We start from the raw sequence: 16,900 nt of genomic DNA on the forward strand, positions 1-16,900 counted from the left end.
TCACTGGGGTTGGCTTCCCTGTCCATTTCCAGACCCAATTCAAAATTCTGGCTTTGACCTTGGTGGCAGCTGGCACTGTACATCAAGATGCAGATAGCCTTCTGTAGGTGCCCCTACCATCTGTGGTGAGTTTGGTAAGCCACCAGGAACTAGGGGAGCTTTTCAGTGCTTGCATCCTAATTATGGAGTGCTCACTTCAAGTTCAGAGCATTCTGCCTGGCACTTAACTTGTTGTTATGTTGGACATAGGACAGAACCTTTGAGATGAAATTTTAGACCTGTTTGTTGCTTTTCCCTGTCTTTTGAGATCTTGCTGCCTTTTAGGTTTTGCGCATTTTTAATAATTGTTTGGATCTGTTTTATGTGTAGTTTAATTCTGCCCTAGGAATTTATATTGAAGTGTGATATAAAAATATATAAAATAAAATAAAATAAAATGTCCATATTTTGTTGAGCTCTTCAGGCCAATATATTTTGGGACTATCCAGAAGTACCGCTTCAGCCAGATACCTTGGAAGAGATTTTATTTCTGACAATGTTTAAAAACTGGTGATATGTTGTTGTTTTTTAATTTTCAACTGATGATTCAGATTAACAAAAATGCTTGGATCCAGTGAGCAGACTCCCATTCTTGGGATGCTGTCACTGGCAGAAGAAGGTGAAGTGGTTTTTTGCAGAGTCCTTCTTCCTGTTGGCCCTCCTGAAAAACTGCAAGGAGGTTGGGCAGCCCTCCAGAACAGTGTGAGAGATGCAGCGGGTGCAGAGGAAAGGAGAAATCAATGACAGTTACTTTCTTCCCCCACTCCCACTTATACCAATGGGAGTTTCCACTGGATTGAAAGCTGTTCAGTGAATGGAAGGAGCCCTTCCTTTTGTGGAAGAACAAGTCTGGATTCAAGCCAAAGACTTGTGATATCATGATTGCTCCTCCAGAAGAACAAACAGCTGCTTTGGAAAAATTATGGGGAGAAAGGCAAGGTTGGATTAGCCATCTCCATTGACACCATTGCTCTCCAGTTCTGGAGCCCCATACAGCAATTTTTTTAAAACAACAACCATCAGACGCTGATCACAGATCTCCCACATCATTTTTGTTTGTGCCCTTGACTCAAATTACAGCAGTAGCCTGGGAGATGCATCACACACAGAGAGAGACTGCAAGACAGAGACAGAGAGAATACTCAAGGGCTGTCTCAAACACCACTCTTTAAGGGCAGAATATAAATGTTTAAGTAATAAATAGTGGTTTTCTGCTCTAGCATATAATCAAAGCAAGAGATGGCTGAACTGGTGATGCAGGCAAGGACTATATTCCGAAATTTCTTTTAGCTGCTCAAACCAAGGAGGTGGTAGCAGCCATTTTTGGGCACCTAGCTGTTTATGCAGATAGCACTTCTTTTGTAACAGATTGTTTCTTTCACGATGGATTGTAGAAAAATGTAAGCCATGTAAAAAACACAACGCTTGGCAGCTCTCCTCCCCCATATACATTTCCCTCACGGGTTTTACTAGATGCTCATAAATACTACTTTCAATAACCTTTTCCTTCTGAATGAGATCATTCTCTTCCTTCCAATGATGTACTATTTAGGGTTACAATTATGCAGGAGTCAGAAGCTTGTGCATGTTGGTATATAATTTCCAGGAGATCCAAATAAAAAGAGGCTATGCTGATTTGTAGTGAATTTGTTGTGGAACATGTGTAGCTCAATGACTTGTTTGTTTGACTTTATTTTCAGGTTTCTGTGAAGACTGCATAGAATACACCGATTTTAATGGACTTCTGATATCAGCAATATCTTGTCCAGCATTCTGCTGTGGAACTTGCAACAACCGATATTGCTGCTCAGACGGCATGCTAAGATTGGTTAAATATGAGCAACTTGTATGTGCTGCAGAAAGGTATGACTGGAGACTCAGCTCACTGTGGAAGTTTTGCTTGACACTTTGCAGGTTAAATTGCTCATATTGACTTGGATGCCATAGTTAAAATTTAATTCCGTTGTGTGCCCATCATACCTGCGTTTTCTTTCCTTAGGGATAATTTTCAATTTTGTCGACAAAAATCTTTGGAAGTGTAAGATAGCCTTCATGTCCTTACCTGTCTTGGTTTATAAAAGAGACCAGGTCTTGTGTGCCTACATGGGTCTTGAGGATTGAATTACCTTCATACAGGGAAATGTGGTTCTACCCAAATTTAAGATGGCTATACTAAAGCTATTTTTTTAAAAAAAATCCTCCCTTGACCCAACAATGTTAGATAATGATAGGCCAGTGTAAAATGCTCAGTCTTTGGAAAGCTGCTTGAGCACATTTCTGCCATTTCAGTATCTGAGGTTCTTGAATGAAATGGATTATCCAGTCGTATTTCATTCCGACTTTAGAATGGGGCCAAGAGGACTTGGACTGCCTTATTTGACAATCTGTGCCAAAAGAATATATTTTTTGCCAGGGCGAGGTGGTGGTGGGGATAATGCATCCCTACTAGTTCTACTGGTCCTCAAAGCAGTTTTTTAAATTAAAAAAACCCATTATTGATAACCGTATATTTCTAGGCCACCTGTCAGAGATAGGTCTTTGGGGCATCATTCTGCAATATGTCCTTTCTGGGAGGTTGTCTGGGGTGGACTGTTGCTCAACATATTGGCCATTGCCCTATGGCAGCCTTCTCAGCCCAGGCAGCAATATATGGTGGTGGGTGGTATGTTGAGAGACACATTCACCGGCCTCCTCCTTCTCAGGCAGACAGAGTCTTCCTCCCACTCTATTATCAGCCACGCACACTGCCACCCATGCACTCGCCCCCTGCCTTCTCAGCATACAGAAATGGAGAGGTTTAAACCTCCCTTCCCAGACCATGGGAGATCCCATCATGTGCCTCCTACTCTCCAGTTAATTGGTGCTGGGGACAAATAAAGGAGCCATGAGCTCCTCAGCTTTTCCCAGAACCACTGAGCTACAGAAGGAAAAGCTCCAGAGTGGGATTCCAGTGACCCACTGCATGTCTCCCCGTTGCCTAGAAATCTGATTCTGGCAGTCTTGCTACTCTCAGGGTTTATAAATTGAAGCTTAATCCAGACAGTAGGTTCTCTTTGTGGCAGGGTTAGCCTTTCCTGAGGCATGGTGGTTTCTGCCTGTTCCTGAAGGAGTAGCGCTCACTTTAAATTTTAAGGTTTGGAGTTTGAGGGGAGTCCTGGATGGACCTGACCTTGCTGCTGTGGCCAAGGGGGATTTGACCCAGTGCCAACTGCTTCCGTTTCTGGTGAGGCCAGACCAAATCATAGTGACACATGCTTGGTTACAGCAAGACTGTAGGCTATTATACATGGCCTTTGAAGGTTCCATTTAGTTCAGAATGCAGCAACTCTGGTACACACAGGAACAGAGCTTCATGCGTATATTGCACCCATTTTAGAACTCCTGCATTGGTTATTACAAACACAGCTCCAGACATAATTCAAAATGTTAGTTATTACTTATAAATCCCTAAATGGCTTGGGTCCTGAAGTACTGTCTCCTCCCATGTAATTTCCCCACACGCTTAAGAACTGAGGAGAAGGATGCCCTTCCCTCTGTCGGGTTGCGGGTGACTGCTAGGTTGTTTGGAATGTGTGAGAGCCTTTTTTGTGGCTCTGTTTTGTGGGGACAGCTGCATACCAGCTGCATATTTCTTTCCTGTGGAAGGTTTGTTTGGCTTTCTCTCTTCTAATGTTCTACCACCAGATGAAGAATATTCTAATTAGGCAAACATTTTATGGGCCTTTTAGTGTCTTACTGATGTTTTAGTTACCTGGCTTGCTGCTTGACTTAACATGGTGTTGGGGGTTAGAGGTAAATGTAAACAATCTTGTTTTGTTTTGCATTTAGGGATAAAATTTAGTATACATGGGGTGCTTCAGCATTTAAATATTATTATTATTATTATTATTATTATTATTATTATTATTATTATTATTAATAATAATTAATAATTAATTATTATTTATTATTTATACCCCTCCCATCTGGCTGAGTTTCCCCAGCCACTCTGGGCGGCTCCCAATCAGTGTTAAAAACTTCCCTGAACAGGGCTGCCTTAAGATGTCTTCTGAATGTCAGGTAATTCTTTATCTCTTTGACATCTGATGGGAGGGCGTTCCACAGGGCGGGCGCCACTACCGAGAAGGCCCTCTGTCTGGTTCCCTGTAGCCTCACTTCTCGCAATGAGGGAACCGCCAGAAGGCCCTCGGCGCTGGATCTCAGTGTCCGGGCTGAACGATGGGGGTGGAGACGCTCCTTCAGGTATACAGGACCGAGGCTGTTTAGGGCTTTAAAGGACAGGACCAACACTTTGAATCGTGCTCGGAAACGTACTGGGAGCCAGTGCAGATCTCTCAGAACCGGTGTTATGTGGTCCCGGCGGCCACTCCCAGTCACCAGTCTCGCTGCCGCATTCTGGATTAATTGCAGTTTCCGGGTCACCTTCAAAGGTAGCCCCACGTAGAGCGCGTTGCAGTAGTCCAAGCGTGAGATAACCAGAGCATGCACCACTCGGGCGAGACAGTCCGCGGGGAGGTAGGGTCTTAGCCTGCGTACCAGGTGGAGCTGGTAGACAGCTGCCCTGGACACAGGGTTAACCTGCGCCTCCCTGGACAGCTGTGAGTCCAAAATGACTCCCAGGCTGCGCACCTGGTCCTTCAGGGGCACAGTTACCCCATTCAGGACCAGGGAATCCTCCACACCTGTCCGCCTCCTGTCCCCCAAAAACAGTACTTCTGTCTTGTCAGGATTAAACCTCAATCTGTTAGCCGCCATCCAACCTCCAACCGCCTCCAGGCACTCACACAGGACCTTCACCGCCTTCACTGGTTCTGATTTAAAGGAGAGGTAGAGCTGGGTGTCATCTGCATACTGATGAACACCCAGTCCAAACCCCCTGATGATCTCTCCCAGCGGCTTCATATAGATATTAAAAAGCATGGGGGAGAGGACAGAACCCTGAGGCACCCCACAAGTGAGAGCCCAGGGGTCTGAACACTCACCCCCCCCCCACTTTCTGGACACGGCCCAGGAGGAAGGAGCAGAACCACTGTATGACAGTGCCCCCAGCTCCCAGCCCCTCTAGACGGTCCAGAAGGATGTTATGGTTGATGGTGTCAAAGGCCGCTGAGAGATCCAGCAGAACTAGGAAACAACTCTCACCTTTGTCCCTAGCCCGCCGGAGATCATCAACCAGCGCGACCAAGGCAGTTTCAGTCCCATGGTGAGGCCTGAATCCCGATTGGAAGGGATCCAAATGGTCCGTTTCCTCCAGGTGTGCTTGGAGTTGTTCAGCAACCACCCGCTCAATCACCTTGCCCAAGAATGGCAGATTTGAGACTGGGCGATAGTTGGCCAAATTGGCCGGGTCTAAAGATGTTTTTTTAAGAAGCGGTTTAATGACCGCCTCTTTCAGCGGGTCTGGGAAGGCTCCCTCACAGAGGGAAGCATTCACCACCCCGCAAAGCCCATCGCCCAGCCCTTCCCGGCTCGCTTTTATCAGCCAGGATGGGCAAGGATCAAGGAGACAGGTGGTCGGTTTCACTCGTCCAAGCAGCCTGTCCACATCCTCGGAGGTAACAGATTGGAATTGATCCCATATAACAGGACCAGACAGAACTCTAGCACTCTCCCGCCCTGGCCCTGCTCCCACTGTGGAGTCTACCTCCTTCTGAATCTGAGCGATTTTATCTGCAAAAAACTTTGCAAAAGCATTGCAGGAGATCTTGGGGTCCCTACCAGGCCCTGGTGGTACAGGTGGTTCTGATAGATTGCGAACCACCTGAAAAAGTCTCCTGCTGCTGTTTTCTGCAGATGTAACGGAGGCGGCGAAGAAGGCCCTCTTCGCTGTCGCCATTGCCACTTGGTAGGCTCGACGTTGAGCTCTAACCCGTGTCCGGTCTGATTCAGAATGAGTTTTCTGCCACCGGCGCTCTAGCCGTCTCAACGATTGTTTCATCACCCTCAGCTCCGGGGAAAACCACGGGGCTGTCCGGGCTCCATGCAATCGGAGAGGGCGCTTCGGAGCCAGACAGTCAATAGCCCTGGTTAACTCCGCATTCCAGCGTGCCACCAGGGAATCAGCTGAAAGGCCATCAACTTGGGATAAAGCATCCCCTACCACTCTCTGGAAGCCAATTGGATCCATTAAGTGGCGGGGGCGGACCATCCGAATCGGTCCCACCTCCCTGCGGAGGGGAAGGGTTGCGGAGAAGTCCAGTTGCACCAGGAAGTGATCTGACCATGGCAGTTCTTTTGTTTCGCTTTTAGTTAATGTCAGATCACCAACATCCGTAGAGGTAAACACCAAGTCTAAGGCATGTCCGTGGCTATGAGTTGGGCCAGACTTATTCAGGGACAGCCCCATGGAGGCCATGCTTTCCACGAAGTCCCGAGCGGCCCCTTGTAAGGTCGTGTCGGCATGGATGTTAAAATCCCCCAGGACAACCAAGCTAGGTGTCTCCAGGAGCATATCCAGCACGACCTGAAGCAGCTCGGGCAGGGAATCCTTGGTGCAGCAGGGAGGTGGGTACACCAGTAGGAATCCTGTACTGCTCCTATTGCCCAACTTCCAGAACATGCACTCAGAAAACTGGGTCTTCCCAATAGGATGCCTGGTGCAGACTAATGACTTCCTAAAAATCACTGCAACCCCCCCTCCCCGCCCACATGACCTGGGTTGCTGTGCGTAAGAGAAACCTGGTGGGCAAGCAGCGGCAAGGACAGGCCCATCTGCTTCATCCAACCAGGTCTCTGTCACACATGCCAGGTCAAATCCTCCATCCACAATCAGGTCGTGGATGGCAGTGGTTTTATTCATCATTGACCTGGCATTGCACAGCAACACTTTCAGGTCATGTGGGTTTCCCTTGCTGATTACTGTATCCTTCCGGTCAGGACCAGACCTGGAGGCAGGGATAGTCCTCAAACAACGACTAAACCTGCCTTCTCGGTAATGACATGGTCTGGTCTTAGCATAACTCCTCCTCCTGCCCGTGATCACTGAGATCGGGTGTCCCAATACATCTCCCCCTGTGGAACCTGCCCCACCCAATCTATTGGCTGAGGCCCACTCCCAGGCAGCCATGACCCTTCCCCTTAAAAGGCAAAATACAAACTATATAATAATTTAACAGAATAATAATAATAATAAAACAAAACGGAACAAAACAAAACAAAGCAAGGAACAATAGTGCTGACTCAGTGCTTATCCCACCCCAAGCAAAAATAAAATAATGAAATAATATAATATTATAAAAAACAACAACCACCATTTAAAGTGCTGCAAATTAAAAGCGATTAAAACATTTAAAACCATTTTGTCCATTGCTGCCGGTAGCTGCTCAGGCCTCTAAACTGTAGTGGTAGTGCAGGCCCCGCCCCCTAGGCCGGATGGAGTTGGCAGGAGAGGGAGCGGTCCTCCCAACACTCACACAAGCAGCAGCAGCAGCAGCAGCTATGTCCCGGAGGCCTCTCTCAGGCCTCTTATGCTGTGGCAGTGAGTGCAGGCCCCGCCCCCTAGGCCGGATGGAGTTGGCAGAAAAGGGAGCGGTCTTCCCAACACTCACGCAAGCAGCAGCAGCAGCAGGTGCATCTTAAACACAGTGGCTTGAATCCTAAGTGAATGGAAGGAGGTTTGCAGGAAAAAGGTTATTTACTCAATTTGGGGTCATTCCCATTCTCCCAGCAGTTCCCTGGGCCCAATTCCACTTTGCTCAGGAGGTCTAACCCTTCACAGATGTTTGAGAGGCACTGGAGGGAGGAAAGGATTGGGAAACTTTCACTCATCTTAGGCTCCCGGCTAATTATCTCTATTTTCAATGGAGAAAGCTCCCCTTTATGGCTGAGAAGCACAGTTCTCCATGTATGACTTCCCTGCACTAGATATTAACGCCACATGAATAACATTGTAAAGAATAGCTACATAGGATGAAATTATTGCTAAACATTAAAGTCTTACATTTGTTTTTATACTACAGCTCAGATCCAGATCTCAGCTCAGAGATATACAAATCAAACGACTTTGGCTTCGACTCTCAACCCAGGTAAATAAGTGGTTTTATGTACACACATTTAACTAACGTAATATCTGTGATACATGCAATTGTATGTATTCTTATCATTCTTTTCTTTGGTGCTCACTCGTAGCCAAGTAAGATTGTCTTCCATAAACATGGTTTTAACAATGAGTCCATAAGTGATTGTGGAAGCCAATTCTGGATCCACAGTGGGGACATTGGTTTCCGGGTGGGAGTTGATCATGGTGTGGATTTGCCAAATCTACAAAATTCTTATCATATGTTACACTAGAAAGCCCTGCTTCATGGTATATGTAAAAAGCTGTGTTCACAGGGTGCATGTTTATGGAGTTTCAATATACCTGTAGCCACAATTAGAAATCTTAAGACTACTTGTTGTGGAATACTCTCTTTAAATTCATGTAGCATGATGCTGGTATAAGTTGGTGGTCATGAACTCTCAGATTCATGTAAATGACAGTATTGTGATTTAATCAACCAGTTTTGTGGTGGCATTTGTCTACCAAGCCCTTAGACTCTTCTGATATACAGTGGTACCTCAGGTTAAGTACTTAATTCGTTTTGGAGGTCCGTTCTAAACCTGAAACTGTTCTTAACCTGAAGCACCACTTTAGCTAATGGGGCCTCCTGCTGCTGCCGCGCTGCCGGAGCATGATTTCTGTTCTCATCCTGAAGCAAAAGTTCTTAACCTGAAGCACTATTTCTGGGTTAGCGGAGTCTGTAACCTGAAGCGTATGTTAACCTGAAGCGTATGTAACCCGAGGTACCACTGTATTGCAAAGTGTCATAACTACTCTTCAATGTTGTCTTTTTCTGTTGAAGGTGAAAACTAAATCCTGGAGTGGGGAAAATCCTTATAATAAGTGACATTTCATGCTGAGAAGCAAACTTTTTACAAGCCGTAACTATTTCTTGTTGGGTGTTAGTTTCATGCTTTCAAGAACAACAAAGTGGCAATTTCCACCCATATTCAAATGAACATATGAAATTGGTTCATTGGATGAATGTTTTGAGTAGTGATGGATGACTGAACTACTGTTTAGCAAATAGGGAAGCTCACAAACACCTACGGCAGAATGCAATCTTCGTTTTGCATGGGGGTTAAGTTCAGGACTCACATGTGCATCAGCAGGGCCCATGTAAAGTGTTCCGCCCCGCCCCCATTCCACCCCTTGAGTGACATTTTATTGTCACTTCTGGGTTTGGCACCATGCACGTGTACGCAGTCGCACTTCAGTCGGACGTGCGTCCATTGGTCAATGCCTGTAGTAATCTTTGATCTAATTTAGATAAAGCATAAAGCTCATTACTCGTAAACTCCTCATGTAGGCATTTAGGAGCAAGTGATCCTCCACAGCTGTTCTGAGGAGGCGCTGCTTATTAATACCAACTGAAGGGGGCCCCACCACTGTGTGTGCCTTGTGGTATCTCACCCCCACATTGCCAAATGCATGTTGCTCAAATGTCTTGAGCTTTCATTCAATCCCATTGGGAGGAGAAGGAACCTGCAGTGATTGTGAGAGGCTGTGCCCCTTTATCCTTGGGGGCTGCATATGGTGACAGCTTGTTATTACTCCCTGCATCTGATCTGTGATCTTGCAAGGCAAAAATGACCGTGAGCTGTGGCATAGGTTGGAGTGGAGTGCCTGGCCTTTGGCAGCAGAGAGCTTACCTGCATGTTGAGAGAAATACTTCTCCTTTGTGGAGGACTCTACATCCTGCTGTGGAGGGTGCAAGGGAGAAGAGGGCCAGAGCAGGATAGTTCAGCTAGGGCACAGTAGGCGTAAGGCGATACAAAGGCAGGTGTGGCACTTGGGCATGAACAGCATGTGTTTTCCCTTCCCTTGCTTACCTGCATGGTATGCTCTGTCCTGGTACCCTCATTTGTTGGACTGGAGTGTGATGTTGGCTGGCTGCTTGTGCCTGGGGTCCCAACATGAAGTAGCTGTTCAGGCTTTGGGACAAGAAATGACAGTAATGTGCTCATGCTCCCTTGTGTTCCATATGGCCTGCCAATTTGCGTAAGGTGCTTCCTTTGTGAGGATACTGTCATTTCCCCTTCTCCCTCACCTTGTGAGCTCTTAAGTGTACACAACATGAATGAGTCCAGAGAGAGATACGATCCCACACTGAACACCTTGCTATCTGAATAGTGGTCTCCCTGTGTGTGTTTTACTGTATATACTGGTGGTGTGCTATGATCAGGTACTGATTCAGTCACAGCAACATGTCCAGGGTAGGCATCAGGATGGGGGTGACTCTCTTGAATATTGTTTAAGTTCCTCTGGAGGGAAATTTCCTGGGTAAAATTGGTGGCATTAATGCTTCTGAATATGAGTTGCCAGAAACCACAGGAGGGAAGAGTGCTTTTGTGCTTGAATCCTGCTTGCTGGTTTTCTACAGGCAACTGTTCAGCCACTGTAAGCTCAAGATGCTGGGATAGAAGGGCCATTGGTCTGATCTAGCAACTTCTTCTTGTGTTATTAATTAAATTGTACAGTACAGGTATATTTTATTATGAACCTTTTCATAATATTCCAAAACAGGATTAAAAAATTACCTTTGTAAATCTGTTTGTAAGTTTCATTGGTGCTATTATAGACTCTGCTATCTTTTTATACTAATCTAGGCTTAGGGGTGCTTTTTTTTCTTCTCCCAGGATTTTCTTCTTCCAGGAAAATTTCCTGTAAATTTACAGATAGAATCCATGGTGGTATTTTGGCCCATAACCATTTTTGTTTTAGTCATGTCAGCTCTTGTTGGAGCTTGTTTACCCAATACAAATATCCCAACTTTCTTATCCAATTCCATGATTATTAAGGACATTTTGCCAATTAAGCCTTTGTCTTGATCTGATATTAGTAAGATTTCAAATGCTGTATTTCCTTAATAAGCATGATAATGTCTCTGTTACTTGAAAATATTGTTATAGTTGTGGTTGAAAGTTAGTCATCAGATTAATAACTTCCATATACAATTTAATCTCTTGCCTGGTTATTTATTTATCTATTTATTTATTTATTTTTATTAAAGCTAGTTCTGCTTGGGACCATGGTGACACTTCCAGTTTTTGTTTTTATTTTTAGTAATCAGTCACGCTAATGCAGGCATGGCCAAACTTGGCCCTCCAGATGTTTTGGGACTACAACTCCCATCATCCCTAGCTAACAGGACCAGTGGTCAGGGATGTTGGGAATTGTAGTCCCAAAACATATGGAGGGCCGAGTTTGGCCATGCCTGCCTTAATGATATATGTATTTTTATTTTTAAAATGGCAATTTTTAAACATTGTATACCACCCTGATAATAGATGCTATGATGGTATAGAAATACTTTTATAAATTAAATCAATAAATATAACATTTATTTATATATCATAGGATTTCTTTCCACCCTTCACTATTAGGTCCAAGGGCAGATTACAACAGTATAATCATATAATTTTAAAATTAGATAAAATAAAGTTAATAATGCAATAATGCAATTTAAACAAGAAGCCCAATAATTTTCCAGTTTAAATTTTGTGTGTAATCTCAAAGACTAGGGTAAAGAGGGGTGTCTTCAGCATCTAATAGCATCTGTAGAGTAAATAGGCTAGATGTAGCTTTTTGGGGGACGGAATTTCACAATCTGAGGGCAGGCACAGAGAATATGGCTACATTTTAGAATTGCTGGATTTCCATTGATACAAAAAGCTTGAGCAGAATGCATTGAAGCCATTGGGTAGTTTAGGATGACTCAGTTGTGCCTTATATTGTTCTGTGGTTCAGGGTGAAAAGCAACGCTCTGTACCTTTAAGAAGGCTTTTTTGAGCAAAAGTAGGTGTGACCAAGAAAGCCTGCTATGCTTTCCTGCTGATGTCACTGACAACGAAACAGCACATATCCACCAGGCTTCAGTACATCTGCAAGAAAGCAGCCAGTTTCGTTTCTGAGTGAAAATAAACTAGAGGACTTGAGAGAGAGACAGAGAGAGAGAGAATTTGGGTTAAAAGCCTTTGCTGAGAACAAAAATGGGGTAAGCTTTGCTTGTTCTGTCTGCAAGCATATTGTCTCATGTTAAAACTAGGCAAACATTGGGGATAGCCTACATAGCTTTAGATTATGTAATTGCAAAAATGTACAGGGATGGTGCCTATCAATTACGGTAATCGTTCTTATTTAAGGTTTTAGCCAGTCATATGTAAAAGCAAGTAACTTAATGGGAGCAGTGCGGTATGTACATTAACTTTCAAAAGAGATAATTTCAACCTCTGTAATTCTTATTGTTATCCATTGACCATGTAAGGCAGATGCATTAACTGAACGGAAACAATGAATCACTCCTTAGCAGCTTGTTGCTTCCCCTTTTCTCAAAAAAATCCGTTTGGAATTGATTTTACTAAAGCTTTCATGGAACTTTTCACTGAAGCTGATGCAGTTCACTGAAATGAAACAATGTTTAAATAAAAAAGAAAATGTGTTTTTAATCCTTCATGCAGGAAGTTGTTTCTGCTTTACTGTTCAAATATTACAGCTTTTGAACTATTTTACTTAAATAAAACGGAAATGTTTTGAATGGCAAAACCATTTAACTTTGTGGTAGTAATGAATCTAAGCAGAGAAGCATTTATATATGTTTAGATACGCAATAAAGCAGGTTAATAAACATGGATTCTATAATCTTAAAAGGAATTGTAGCAATAATAAATTTATTCTTCTTGCTAATAGTAAATAAATTGGGGGCTACACTGAGTTCTCTGAAAGGTTTTGAATTGCAAAATGTGGGGGCCTGCAGTAGAAACTTTTTAGTGGTAGCTCCAAAACTGTGGATTGATTTCCTTGCTGAGGGGCATACAGTATTGCCAAAACATTATAGTCTTTCAGGCCTTTGGAGGTGAGAAGGTGTAGTTAATTGAGGTCAGCCTATGGTACCTGTTGTTACCTTAACATTGTTTTTGGTTTTCCTTTATTGTTATTATTTATTATTTTCGTAACTTACAAGAAGAGTCTCAAAGTGACATTCAGCAAATTAAAAGTGCAATAAAAAGAGCAAAGTCGTGCATGGTGCTAAAAGTGGCCATCCACAAATAACCAGGAAAACTAGGAAAATATCCCATGCAACCAATAGATGAACATCAAGAACACGCCAGAAAATCAAATCATGCCAAGGTCCAAATTCCCCAAGAGAATAGGATGGTCTTTGTCTGGCACCTACAAGCTGACAGTGTTGGTGCCATATGAGCCTCCCTGGACTCTCAAAGCCATCTGGGGCTCAAGTTTCTTGCAGCAAGTAAAAACTGATTCTCACCACCACCACCACCACTTCCTGTATTATACCAAAAGTGTGGAAAGGCAATTTTTTGTTCCACTGTATGTTGCTGCTACATTTAATTTAGTGTTTAAATTGCCTTTAGAAATAAATATTGGCATGTGTTCAGCATTTTGTACACTGCCCTATGATTGTACGGTGAAGAAGGTGGCGCAGAAATAGTTTAGATAAGTAAATAATTTTGATGGGATAAATAGTGCCGTTGCAGTTATTTCCTCCTTGTGGGCAGTTATTTCCCAGTGGGCATCTGATTGGAAACACAAGGCTAGACTAGATAGGCCTTTGGTCTAAGCCAGCAGTGCTCTTCTTAGGTTCCAAAGTCCCAGCCTCCATTCCTTAAACCTTGTTCTTTTCTTAAACAAAAAATGTGCATTACATTTACACTGCAATAGTTTGTAGGAAGGCATCCTAAGAGTCGAATTATATATACCATGTTAATGACTTTAATAACATAAATCAAACAGCTAGAAGAGCAGAGGACAAAGGGTGAAGAAGGAGCTGTTAAGTGGCGGGGGGCCTCTTCCCATCCTTTGGACCCCCTGGGAAACTCAACAAATCTCCTGCACCTGGAACTGGGTGTTGAGAGTGCAGTTGATTGCTCATAAAAACAAGTCTAGAATGGGAGACTTAAGGTGATGTCCCCTCTTTCCAGGACCTCTTCTCATTTTGAGACTTCTGTGGGTGAGCTGAGAGTTTGTTTGGACCCTGGGTGTGAACCCAGAGGCTGAAAGGAACAAGGAAGGAAGGAAGGAAGGAAGGAAGGAAGGAAGGAAGGAAGGGGGGGAATGAATTGAGATAGCTAGATGATTGATAGATATTGCTACTAATGTAACATTTTTATATGTAGGTATGTATTTGTGTAATATTTTGTTTTAAGTTGTCTGTGGTTCCTTTCATTTTCTGTATGCTGCTTAAAGATATTTTAAATATATGAAGCGGTGTAACAATTAAAAAATCAAATCAAAAATATGCAGATATTTTTGTAATGGAGAGACTGCCAGCAAGCTAATATTACATGTGACTGCATTGCAACATATAGTATGGCTCACAGGACACTTCCAAACAGTGTTATTGCCAATTAAAACTTGGAATGAGAGTGCTGATCATCTGCAAAAAACCACTGTGGGCACTGGACACAACCCAGCCTCTGGGTTCTGTATGCAAAAGGCAGTGTATGAACACCTGTGTGTATGAGTGGAACTAGTATGTGGTAACATCAGAGCCCACTTTTGGTCTCCAAAAATTAGTACACTCATGGAGCCCCTCCACTGCAATATATACCAAACCAGGTACATAGGACCAGAGCAGGCCAAGGCATTGCTATATCGCAGGACCTCCATGCTATGTCCCCTAGTAAGGAATCTTGCACCTAGGTTATCCTTTGCACACAAATTATGTCAGCTTTAAGTGCATAGTGGTGGAAAAGGGAGCAGGTGGGAGCCCACAAACTCTTATCAGAGTTTTTGCAGGACCAGGTGCCTTTGGGTCTATGAGCTCTAAGCACGTGGTAATCTTGTGCAGGGTGTGAGAAATGCATTTGCTGAAGGATTTCCTTCCCATCGTGCTGCAGAGCTGCACCATGCCCTGTAATTGAAAAATACCCCAGTAGCTGCCCTGTAACTATTCTGGAAGTCACCCAGAGTGGCTGGGGCAACCCAGTCAGGTGTGTGGGGTACAAATAAAAAAATAGGGTTGTTGTTCTGCTGTAATATATATACTATTACAGCACATTTTGTAATAAAACTCAATTCTTACATAAGTCTGTACTATTGTAAATTAAAGTAGGCCACTATAATGCATAGGCTACCTAGAGAGTTAATAGCTTGACCTGTGAGGGCTCACGTATTGTGGAAAGATAGCCAAACTCCCTCCAGTTGTTGCAGCACGCCCCTACCCCTCTTTATTCAGAAGTCCCATTGATTTAAATAAGGCTTTCAAATTAGTGTGCTCAGGAGTGCTGTCCAAGGAATACGTGGCTGTTTTCTGATGCCCAGGATCCAAAGTTCAAATTGCTAAACTATGCATGGAACATGCAGAGCTTGAGGCTCCTAGCATTACAGGTGCATTTTAAAAAGATTATCCAGTTGTTCTGCGATTGATATAAAAGTGTACAGAATAACAGTTCTGGCTTACTCCCAGTTAAGTGGGGTTAGGATTGCAGCCATAGTCATTTGCATTTTAGAGTCAGGCTTTAGAAAGCTGCCTTTAAACCCAGTCACACTGTCCATCCATGTAGCTCACCATTGTTTGAACTGACTTTCAGGGGCTCTCCATTTCCCCCCAGACAGAAATCTCTCTCACCTCTACCTGGAGGAGGAGGTGGGTCTTACATTATGGGGTTCAGCACAAACGGTTGACTTCTCTCCTGGTGGTGGGTGGGATGCTAAGGTAACATGTTGCCAGAGTTGCAACTAGCGATTGGCGAAACTGCCCCCTGGGGCACAAAAATCACATATCAGACTATGGAGTGTGTCATGCATGTGTGTGTGGTGATGCACTGCTGCTGTTGTGGCAAGATCAAACATGGTAGAAACTCCCTGTCCTTCTCGCACAGCAGCACAAAGGTGATTGTTACCTGGGGGGGGGGGTGCGCGCCCATACAGTTTTTGCCAGGGAGGCCAATACAGTTCCTTGCCAACAGCACAAGGGACTCCAAGTCTGCTTCTGAACATTGCAGCTGCTGCTTTCAGGTAAAACCATCTGAAGAGACCAGGGAATTATGTTAGAATGTTGTTTATTGATTATAGCTCGGCTTTTAATACCATCCTTCCGGACATTATTATCAAAAAGCTGAAGGACCTGGACCTTTCCCCTACCATCTGTGATTGGATTAAAGACTTTCTGAGGGATCGGACACAAATAGTGAGGATTGGGCCTGTTATATCTACCTCCCTGAAGCTCAGCACTGGCACCCCACAGGGATGTGTGCTGAGTCCCTACCTGTACTCGTTGTACAGTGGTACCTCTAGATACGAATGGGATCCATTCCGGAGCCCTGTTCGCATCTAGAAGTAAATGTAAGTAGCGACGGCACGTCTGCACACGCACGCGTCGCTTTTCGCCGCTTCCGTGCATGCGCGTGACGTCATTTTGAGTGTCTGCACATGCGCAAGCGGTGAAACCCGGAAGCAACGCACTCCATTACTTCCGGGTTGCCGAGGAGCACAACTCTAACGCGCTCAACTCGAAGCGCTTTCAACCTGAGGTATGACTGTATACATATGACTGTATTTCCTCTGATCCATCCACTGTAATTATTAAGTTTGCAGATGATACTACCATGATGTGTCTAATTACAGGTGGATATGAATCAGCATACAGGGGGGAGGTTCAAAAAGTATCTACATGGTGCTTAGAGAATAACTTGCACCTAAATATTAGCAAGACAAAGGAGATGATGTTGGACTTTCGGAGGAAGAGAGGGGAACTAGCCCTGTTGTATATTGGGGGGGTTGTGTGGAGAGTCTCTTCCTTTAAATTCCTGGAAGTTTACCTTAGTGAAGACCTCACTTGGAAAAACAATATAACTCAGG

General features: G+C 44.1%; 1 protein-coding gene across 2 annotated transcripts in view; it reads left to right on the forward strand.

The window, feature by feature from the left end:
• Window positions 1-16,900, forward strand: part of SHISA5 (shisa family member 5) — a 41,090-nt gene that overhangs the window by 11,417 nt on the left and 12,773 nt on the right. The window contains exons 2-3 of one of the 2 annotated variants that reach the window (XM_083726882.1): window positions 1,740-1,902; window positions 7,998-8,063. In XM_083726882.1, coding sequence (XP_083583008.1) covers window positions 1,740-1,902; window positions 7,998-8,063 — 229 coding nt within the window. Of the gene's footprint in view, window positions 1-1,739; window positions 1,903-7,997; window positions 8,064-11,914; window positions 12,075-16,900 lie in introns of those variants that run through there. The other variant, XM_083726883.1, reaches the window with a different exon arrangement.

This window comes from Podarcis gaigeae, assembly GCF_964106915.1.
Source record: "Podarcis gaigeae genome assembly, chromosome: 2".
Lineage (NCBI taxonomy): Eukaryota > Metazoa > Chordata > Lepidosauria > Squamata > Lacertidae > Podarcis > Podarcis gaigeae.